The following is a 10,151-nucleotide window of genomic DNA, read 5'->3' as shown; positions in this document are numbered from 1 at the left end:
CTGTAGCAGGTGGGGCGGAGGGAGGAGAGGGAGGCAGGTGTGCAGGGGTAGACGTGGAGGCGCCAGCGGAGGAGCGCGGGGGCTGCGGGGCTGCGCCGGGAAAGTGAGTGCTGGGAAGAGAGCGGAGACGCCCAGCGCCCATTAGGGTGATTGGAGTTAAAGGGCTGAGCCGAGTAAAGGCCCGCAGGACTGAGGAGGCGAGAGAGGTGGGATTGGGCGATCCGAGAAGAGCCCGCGGGTTGGCGGCGAGGGCTTGGTAGAGGTAAAAGTGCTAGGGCTGGGGTGGGGGCAATAAAGAACCGGGGCGGGAGGCATGGGGCTTGAAGGGGACCGAGGCTGGAGAAATCGGCGGCGAAGGTAGAGGGCAGGGTTCAGAGCTGCGAACAGTCCGTTGCTTCGGGTGGTCCGGGAACTTTAGGGGAAATGGGGGAGGGGGCCGTGTGAAGGGATGGAGTGGCTGAGATATCCGAGACAAGTTTCTCAGTGTAGGTAGGTGGTATTGTTGCTTGGGCCCACTGGCTGCTTAGGAACGGGAAAAGATGGGCTTTTGGGGGGTGGTGTGTGTATTGAAATCATTTCATTCTTACTAAAGAGGCTGAGACACATCCTCCTCTGCTGGGAACAGCATACAGAAAAGATGGTGCCACCAGAAGCAGTTTGTTCAGTGACTGGCAGGACTTGGTTGAAAAATTTCCTGCTCGTGATTGTAACGATTATAAATAAATTTTAAGTGGTCAACGAATTATTTCCTTTATTCTTTTGTTTAATTTTCTTTGATGCAAATTGTTTTTATTTTAAATGAACACCTTGGCTAACTGGATTTAATGTGGGTGTAAATCTTTTTCTGTTTTGTTACACTATAAAAAGGGCTAAAGCAGAATGAAATTATGCTACAGGCATAACACACTTTCTAAGGGCTAAGAGAGAATTAAAGGTAGTAGGAGGCAAATTGGAATTTGACTCTTTCTCAGAATACAAAAGGCAAAAGCAGTGCTTCTAAGATAAACAGAAAATTCGACTTTTATCTCTATTTTATGCCTAGCTTTAAAAATTAGACCTTTTTTTCTCTAACCCATTACAATATTTATAAATGCAAGCAGTTTTTATTGGTAGGGATGTGATTGCTTCCCCATGAATTTTTGAAGATGCTAGGCATTTAGTTTTTTTTAACCTTTCCACCCAATCCTAAAACAACGGAACAATGCATATATCAAGTCCCAACTTGTTCAGTGCATTCTCCTTTCATGTGATGATAACATTGTACGCCATATTGCAAGCCCTGTTCACCTAAATTTTGCCCAGGCATAGTAGTAATCCCCATTCAGTTATGGATCCCTGCCGAGAAAACAACTCAAGTGACCATTATTGGGGGTAGGGACTTGGAGAGAAGGGACTGGGGAGTGAGAGGAAGAGAGCCTGGAAAACAGGGGTGTGTATTTGGAGACTGATTGGTAAGAAGGCTGATGAACCAGTCCCCAGAATACTTTTGACCTAAAAGCCTTTTCTTTTTGTATTCGTCACAGAATATAGTAGAAGTGAATCAGAAAGAAAGGGGATGTGAAGCATTTACTTGGCTGTTTATAAAAAAGAACCATTAACTTCTTTATATAATATCTGTTTTAAATTGATTAACTTTAAAACCTCCAGAGGAATTCTCCCATTTATTCTTGCCTCCTTGGGGGGGCATACATTCTTTTGTTGTTGAAGTTGGATACTTTTTGAGGCTATAATGTCCAGTTGGCATGGCCTAGCCCACTTGTACAGCAAGCTGGCAGTTTGATCTGGAAAATTTGAAAAGTTTAGATTCAAGAGCAGTTTGCTAATTTTTCTTTTCTATGGAAAAAAATCATTCTGTCTGCCTGATAGCTCTGTGTCTAGCTTGGATGATAATTTCCTTCTCTAATGGGCTTGAGAACATAAGCAGTATTTTCTCTTTTGTAAGCAAGCCCTTCTTTTCCTTTATTATTATGGTTTTCATACACACAACCTTTTTGTTGTTGTTGATAATCCTCACCCGAGGATATTTTTTCCATTGATTTTTAGAGAGAGTGGACAGGAGGGAGGGAAGGGGGGAGGGAGAGATAGAGAAAGAAAGAAACATTGATGTGAGAGAAACGCATAGATTGGTTGCCTTCTGGACACACTCCAATCAGGACTGGGGATCAAATGAATCTGAGACCCTTTGTACAGTGTGAACCAGTTGCCTTTCCAGTAATAAACAGATTAATGTTTTGTAATGCTGAAGGAGAGAGATCAGAACACAGCTGTTTATAGACTTGATTTTGTCTGGATTTACTTCTTTTTAAACCTGCAGTACATCACTACTGAGATTCATCCCATATTCCCCTCTTAAATTCTGTTCTTCTTCTTCACACCTTTCCCTACTTACCCACCCACCCCTGAAACTCCCACCACTCACTCATCTTAAAATTCAGATTTAAGAGCATATGTTTAGTGTTCAGAACTCATACCCTTTACTGGAGAAAAGAAAGCCTTTTATACCTGTTTTACATAGTTGTTTTTTTTCCCCTTTTTTCTCCTTCTTTGTGGTTTCTATTAATCACTTAAGGTTTAGAACCAGTGTGCCTGCTGGGCTGTGCCCAGGTTCAGAGCCATGCCAATCGGTGGGTGAAGCACTTGAGGCCCTGATGGAACCGCTGCAGCAGCAGCCACCGCAGCAGCAGCCACCAAACCTAGCTCCTCTGGGAATGGATGCCAGAGAGAAGCAGGGACAGCAGATAAGAGAAGCCCAGTTCTTGTTTGCCCAGAAGCTGGTCACACAGACTCTCCTTTCTGCCACACCTGGGCGGCCTTCTGGCAGCCCTTCCCTGGGTCCCTTAGCCAGAGTTCCTCCAGCCACAGCAATGACCCGAGTTTTTGAACGGAGCAACGCAAACTCAGAGCCTAAGGAAGAGGAGGGAGGCTTGGAAGATGAGGATGGGGATGATGACATTGTAGAGGCTGAGAAAGAGGCCCAGGCTGCTTCAAAATATTTTCATGGGCAGAAAGTTGTTCGCCAAGACCCCAGAGTGGCACCCAAATCTGGTCTCCTTCCAGCACCAGGGCTCCCACCACATGGACAGCAAGCTCAAGAAGACCATACCAAAGATGTTGCCAAGTCCCCACCTTCAGTCTCCACAGCTGGGCAGCCAGGCTGGAATCAGGATGAGCATCTCAAGCAGGTCAGTCTTTCTGTTGTGGGGGTCATTTGTTCTTCCTAAAGGCTAGCCAGGGAGGGGTACTGGACTGTCAAGGACAGGGTCTGTGCCAGTCTATGCCTTCTCACCCTACTTCAGTGACCAGCAGCCTAGGCATCATCTGACTTTAAATGTTTTCGTCATACTTGTTTTCTTGATTAAAGCAAAGAAATGTGTAAGGTACTGCTCATATAGATTGTTCCAAGTTTGAAGTAAAAGAATGTCAATAGAATCTCTCTCTTTTTTTTTTTAAGGAAGGATATGGTTGCAACAGTTAAGAGGGATATCTAAAAATGAGATGCATAACTCTAATTACAGTTTTTCTAGTAATAATGTAAAAGAACAATCTTGCCTAAGACAGTTTCTTAGCTCCAGGCTAACCCAGGATCATGCTCTTTTGTGTGTGTGTTTTTGTGTTTTTTGGGGGGGGAGGGGATCATGCTTTTTAAGGACAGTTTTGTTGTTTTGCCGCTAAATGTAGCTGATAAGAAGAACTTGCATTGTTTGTTTTCTAACAAAGAGCCTTGTAGACAAGATTTCATTTCACAGGAAATGGCAGACCTCAAAATTTCCATTTTAGCCAAGGCTAGCTTGTGATTTTTAAACATAGCTGAGCATTAGTATCATCTAGGGAGCTTTAAAAAAAATATAGCCCTAGCCGGTTTAGCTCAGTAGATAGAGCGTTGACCTGCAGACTCAAGGTTCCTGGGTTCAATTCTGGTCAAGGGCACACGCCCGGGTTGTGGGCTCAATCCCCAGTGTGGGGTGTGCAGGAGGCAGCCAGTCAATGATTCTCTCATCATTGATGTTTCTATCTCTCTCTCCCTCTCTTTTCCTCTCTGATATCAATAAAAATATATTTTATAATACATATAGGTAGATTACAGGGTCCTAATGAATTATATCTGGAGGTGGAGCCTATGGAATCTTCTCAATCCAGCCTTTGATTCTAATTCCTCTTTTCTTTCTGACCTTCAAAGCAATTTTTCCTCTCACAAAGAATGGGAGCAAAGTTAAGTTGTTCCAGGTAAAGTGACTTATTGGTGCTTAGGCAGGGAGCTCATGATAAAGCTAGTAATATCTGCATATTCCCCATAAGCACATACTCTTCATGTGGTCCAATGGTGCTGTTTAGGAATTAGTTTTGAAAAGCTGTGCATTTTCACGGGCAACTAGAAGTCACATAAGGAAAGTTCTTTGGAACCTGAAAAATCAGCCTCTTTGTATAAAGGAACCTGTGCAGTTCATCTGAGTTTATAATAGCGGTGTTGGCAGATTTCCAGAGCCAACAAAGTGGGGTTCAACTCCCATCTCTTCCATTTATTACCCTGTAATTTTTTAAAAATATATTTTATTGATTTTTTACAGAGAGGAAGGGAGAGGGATAGAGAGTTAGAAATATCGATGAGAGAGAAACATTGATTTCTCTGGGGATGTGCCTGCAACCAAGGTACATGTCCTTGACCGGAATCGAACCTGGGACCCTTCAGGCTGCAGGCCGATGATCTATCCACTGAGCCAAACCGGTTAGGGCTACCCTGTGATTTTAAAAAAATATACATTTTTATTGATTTCAGAGAGGAAGGGAGAGGAAGAGATAGATAGAAACATCAATAATGAGAGAGAATCATTGATTGGTTGCCTCCTGCATTGAACCCGCAACCCAAGCATGTGCCCTGACTGGGAATTGAACCATGACCTCCTGGTTCATAGGTCGACACTCCACCTTGGAGCCACACTGGCTAGGACTCTTTTTTTTTTTTTTTAAATATATTTCTTTATTGATTTCAGAGAGAAAGGAAGAGGGAGAGAGAGATAGAAACATCAATGATGAGAGAATCATTGATTGGCTGCCTCCTGCACGCCCCCCACTGGGGATTGAGCCCGCAACCCAGGCATGTGCCCTGGCCGGAATCGAACCTGGGACCCTTCAGTCTGCAGGCCGACACTCTATCCACTGAGCCAAACTGGCTAGGGCTGACTAGGACTCTTCATCTCTCTGAGCCTGTGTCTTCTCACAGATTTTTAAATTTTTTAGTGGCTTAAAAGGGAAATTTTATTGTAGTCACTGATTGTGAAATGGCAATCATAACACCCTTATGAAAAATTTACAGATGTTATCAAACTTACTTGCTAACAGATATTTAAATATTTTGTGAATTTACTTGCCAACAGAAGAAAAAAAAATTTAGAAGGTGAGTAAAGGCATTTTATGGCTTCATAATGTTTTCATTCTCCAGTTGACATACCTTTTCTCTTGTGTCATCCAATGCTGAACTCATTGGTAAAGAAGTGCCACATTGTGAAAGAGTGACTGAACACAAGCAGAAGAGAGTGCAGAGTGTACCAGGGGACATTAGCACATCCTGACAGGTCTCCGTGTGAAAGATGGCACCTTCTTTGTTAATTGAAAAGAAATGTCAAATGAGAGCGATAGCAAAAAATATATATATATATTTTAAGTATATCTTTATTGATTTCAGAGAGGAAGGGAGAGGGAGAGAGAGATAGAAACATCAATGATGAGAGAGAATCATTGACTGGCTGCCTCCTGCACGTCCCCTACTGGGGATCAAGCCACAACCTAGGCATGTGCCCTTGACCAGAATCGAACCTGGGACCCTTCAGTCCACAGGCTGACGCTCTATCCACTGAGCCAAACCAGCTAGGGCTAGCAAAAAATATTAATAAAATAAAAGGTTTCTGGCCTTTCTCTCTTCTCTTTCCTGACTTATGACAGCACACTGTAATGCTTTACAGACTTTGAATTTTCATGTATTATTCTGATACAGTCTGTAGGGAGCCTAGAATGGGCTGCTGGGGAGAGTCTGTAACTGAAAGTTCTTTCATTCGAAGGACTTCTATCAGGCCTGCTGTGGGAATAGGAGGACAGGAGTATGTCGTGAGGATTAACTGAGCTAGCATGTGGTTGGTAGTAGTGCTCCAGGGGCTCTTTTTTTTTTTTTAATCCTCTATTTCCCCCATTAATTGTTTTTAGAGAGTGGAAGCAGGGAAGAGAAACATCAATGTGAGAGAGACTCATTGATTGGTTGCCTCCCATTGGCACCTACCGGGGCCAGGGATCGAACCTGCAACTGAAGTACGTGTCGTTAACTGGGAATCAAACCCTTTTGTCAGCAGGCCAACGCTCTAAATACTGAGCAACCAGCCTGGGTTCCAGGTGCTCTTTAATGATATCAGTGCCACCTCTGCTGATTCTGTACAGACCTGCTCTGAGGGAAGATGCTGAGACACACCAAGGTTTTCCCTCAGATCTCCAGGGAGAAAGTGACAGAGATAGGACAAGGATCAGAAAAGCCCAGCTTCCACGACAGCAGCAACCTGGCCGCCAGCCCAGACCTGCCTCCCAGCTGATTGCTCTGGTTTAGCAAAACATCTGTGAGTTGCCAGCAGCCCCCACACTGCTGGGTGGTTGGCAGGGTTCCATGCTGGCCGATGAGTCAGCTTATAGTGGGATCCCGCCCTGACAGCACTGGGAAAGTTCAGGCCAGAGCGTCTGGGCTGCCCCTGCCTTGGCAGCTGGCCAGCCTTCGCGTGCGTGCAGTTGTTCTTAGAAAGTGCAGCCGCGTGCGAGGAACAAGTGGAACTCCCAAGCCTGTCTGTCTTCAGGAAGTGCGGCAGGTGTTGAGGTCAAGCCATTAGAGCTTTGAAAAAAAGATTCTTCAGAACTGGCGTGTGCATGCACACGTGCACTCAGTGGCAGGCACCCAGTGCTGTTTTCTAGACAGCAGTAGCCCCATGGCTACACAGCTCAGTGCTTGGGGGGACTGGCTGTTGGCTTCTGAAACTCTGAGTTCATTTTAAGCCTCTGATGCATACTCACTAATTATAGACTGCCTGGCAGAGCACTGCCAAAATGTTTTATAAATGCCAGCTTAGCCGAGGCCTTATCTCACCCCCTGAATTTACCTTCCCCTGGATCTGGAGATTAGGAATTGGGTAACAGTGACTTAAATACCTTAGACGTGTACCTTTTTTTCCTTCTGAATTTAATTTTACAAAATCAAGTTGGTCTGTGCCCTCCTTTTTCTGATCCTGCTTTTGAAGCAGTAAACAATGTGGGGATTTAAAAACCTTTTATAAGTTGTGCTTTGAAAGAGGGGCTAAAAAGATAATATTGGAAGAGCCTATAGAAACCATTAGGATCCATGAGACTAGTTGTTGTTTTTTTTAAGTGTTCAAAGTTTTTTGTTTCTTAAGCAGTTACTTAGTAGAGAACAGAAATAAAGGATCTCTTGTTCCAGTGATTATTACAAAGATTGACACAAATGATCTTATTGTTAATGTGCTGCAGTGTTCATTTTGTTCTTTGACAAAACAAACTTTTAGAGAGGCTTCTCTGGGCCAGGCCTGTGCTCCATGGACTAAGGCATGCTTCTCCCTCAAGGACCTCATCATGGTCTAGCAGAGGCAGTGTGGGAACCTCAAAAGGGGTTGGGTTTTGGGTTGCAACAATTTCACTCTTTCTTGAGTCAGCTGAAGCCCAGCTGCTCACTCTGGGTTATGCTACAGATACTTTAATTTTTAATTTTTTTATTTTTTAATATGTTTTTATTGATTCTAGAAAGAGAGAGGAAGGGAGAGAGAGAAACATCAATGAAATCTCTTTTTTAGAACATGTGAAGTCAAAATAATTTAATGAATTCTCTTTGAAAAGACTTTTAGAAAATATTGCTTCTCAAGCCTGGATCCTTAGAAAGAGTGTAGGATTCTCTGACACCAGAGTGATGGCAAGGTGAATAATGCCAGTGAGCCCAGGGTGCTAAAGCCAATCAGATTTCAGTGGGCAGAGTAAATAATTGTAAAACAAGTCAAGAGACAAAGAGCGGCTCTTCTCTCAAGGGAGATCAGAAGAGCCCTGTCAGCATACAACTGACTGGGGGCTATTCCTGGCCTTCTTAGGGTTGGTTTTCTGTCCTCCTGAAAAGAGGGTAGTACAGGCTTTGTTTGTCTTAAGCCCATTAGTGGAGCCAGGTTTCCAAAGGGAGCATAGAATCCCTCCCATAGAATAGAAACATGAGTGATGGCTTGATAGGCATGTGGGAGCCAGAGTGTGGGGTCTGATTTTCTGCATGCGTTTGGCAGTCACTTCAGTTACTGAGTAGGGGAAAAAAAGGATGACTGACTGCTTGGTCTCGAGAACCTGTTACAAAGAGTCCCTCTAAGTAGTAAGGTGTGTTCTCTTGGGTTCAGCCTGCTTTTCTTGGTGCATACTGCATGTCTTTGGAACATAAGATGCTTTTTGTAAAGATTGTGCCAACTATTGCCTGGAAAAAAGTAAGGTTAAGCCCTAACCGGTTTGGCTCAGTGAATAGAGTGTTGGCCTGCAGACTCAAGGGTCCCAGGTTCGATTCCGGTCAAGGGCATGTACCTTGGTTGCGGGCACATCCCCAGTAGGGGGCGTGCAAGAGGCAGCTGATCGATGTTTCTAACTCTCTATCCCTCTCCCTTCCTCTCTGTAAAAAATCAATAAAATATATTAAAAAAAAAAAAAAAGTAAGGTCAAAGCTTTCCCCACTTCCTTTGTAGGATTATCTTGCCTGCCTTCACATCTAGAATCACAGTGAATCCATCTAGGTCAGTGGTTTTCAATTGGAGGTGATTCTCCACCTCTTCCTAATTCCAGGGGTTGTTTGGCAATGTCAGGAACATGTTTGGTTATCATGACTGGGATGAGGTTGGGATTAGGGCATGTGCCACTGGCCAATGGTGGCTAGAGACCAGGGATAGTATTAAACAGCCTACAATACAGAGGACAGTCTCCCACAACAAAGAATTATCTGGTCCAAAATGTCCCAGAGGATGGTAAACCTCTCCCACCATCATCAGGGAATGATTTTAAAGATATTACACAGATTCGGTGTTATTTGTTTTGATTTATTTTCTTAACTCCCTTCCTCCCAAGGTATAGCAAGCAACTAAAAGCCATCTTCCTATAAACAGAAATGATAATGTCTCTTTATATTTGCTAATACCCAAGCTTGTTGGCCATTTATCTGCACCCTCTCAGTCATTTCAGATCTTCCTAAAATTTCTTCTATATTGGATCCATTAGACTTTTTCCCCAAGAGTTCAAAATTATCTGGAATCAGACATTTTGATATATTTTTTCATTAAGCTCTAGATCAGCGGTTTTCAACCTGTGGGTCGCGACCCCTTTGGGCAGTGATGGCGAACCTTTTGAGCTCGGCGTGTCAGCATTTTGAAAAACCCTAACTTAACTCTGGTGCCGTGTTACATATAGAAATTTTTTTATATTTGCAACCATAGTAAAACAAAGATTTATATTTTTGATATTTATTTTATATATTTAAATGCCATTTAACAAAGAAAAATCAACCAAAAAAATGAGTTCGCGTGTCACCTCTGACACGCGTGTCATAGGTTCGCCATCCCTGCCTTTGGGGGTCAAACGACCCTTTCACAGGAGTCGCCTAAGACCATCGGAAAACACATATAATTACATATTGTTTTTGTGATTAATCACTATGCTTTAATTATGTTCAATTTGTAACAATGAAAATACATCCTGCATATCAGATATTTACATTATGATTCATAACAGTAGCAAAATTACAGTTATGAAGTAGCAACGAAAATAATTTTATGGTTGGGGGTCACCACAACATGAGGAACTGTATTAAAGGGTCGCGGCATTAGGAAGGTTGAGAACCACTGCTCTAGATCCTATGTTTAAAAAATAAAGATATTTCAAAGGTGGAAGAAGAATATGAGTGTGGCCCTAGCAGTTTGGCTCAGTGGATAGACGTCGGCTGTGGACTGAAGGGTTGTGGGTCAAGGGCACGTACCTTGGTTGCAGGCTTGATTCCCCAGCCCTGGTTGGGATGAGTGTGGGAGGCAACCAATTGATGTGTCTCTTTCACATCGATGTTACTCTTTCTTTCTCTCTCTCTCTCTCTCTCTCTCTCTCTC

General features: G+C 43.4%; 1 protein-coding gene and 1 long non-coding RNA gene across 3 annotated transcripts in view; both read left to right on the top strand.

Annotated features, from left to right (window-relative positions):
• Positions 1-33: 33 nt before the first annotated feature.
• On the top strand, positions 34-742 carry LOC106724166. Its single transcript, XR_001359917.1, has 2 exons — positions 34-103; positions 593-742. It is a non-coding gene; the product is annotated as an uncharacterized LOC106724166 (long non-coding RNA).
• Positions 743-2,573: 1,831 nt separating this feature from the next.
• ARID3B (AT rich interactive domain 3B (BRIGHT-like)) overlaps positions 2,574-10,151 on the top strand; it is a 64,179-nt gene continuing 56,601 nt past the window's right edge. For both annotated transcript variants that reach the window (XM_005882777.2, XM_014530469.1), the window contains exon 1: positions 2,574-3,182. In XM_005882777.2, coding sequence (XP_005882839.1) covers positions 2,649-3,182 — 534 coding nt within the window. In that variant the 5' untranslated portion in view covers positions 2,574-2,648. The remainder of the gene's footprint in view (positions 3,183-10,151) is intronic.

This window comes from Myotis brandtii, unplaced genomic scaffold (assembly GCF_000412655.1).
Source record: "Myotis brandtii unplaced genomic scaffold, ASM41265v1 scaffold74, whole genome shotgun sequence".
In the NCBI taxonomy this organism is placed as follows: domain Eukaryota; kingdom Metazoa; phylum Chordata; class Mammalia; order Chiroptera; family Vespertilionidae; genus Myotis; species Myotis brandtii.
The sequence above is the reverse complement of the archived record's forward strand: the minus strand, read 5'-3'. Positions and strand labels throughout refer to the sequence as shown.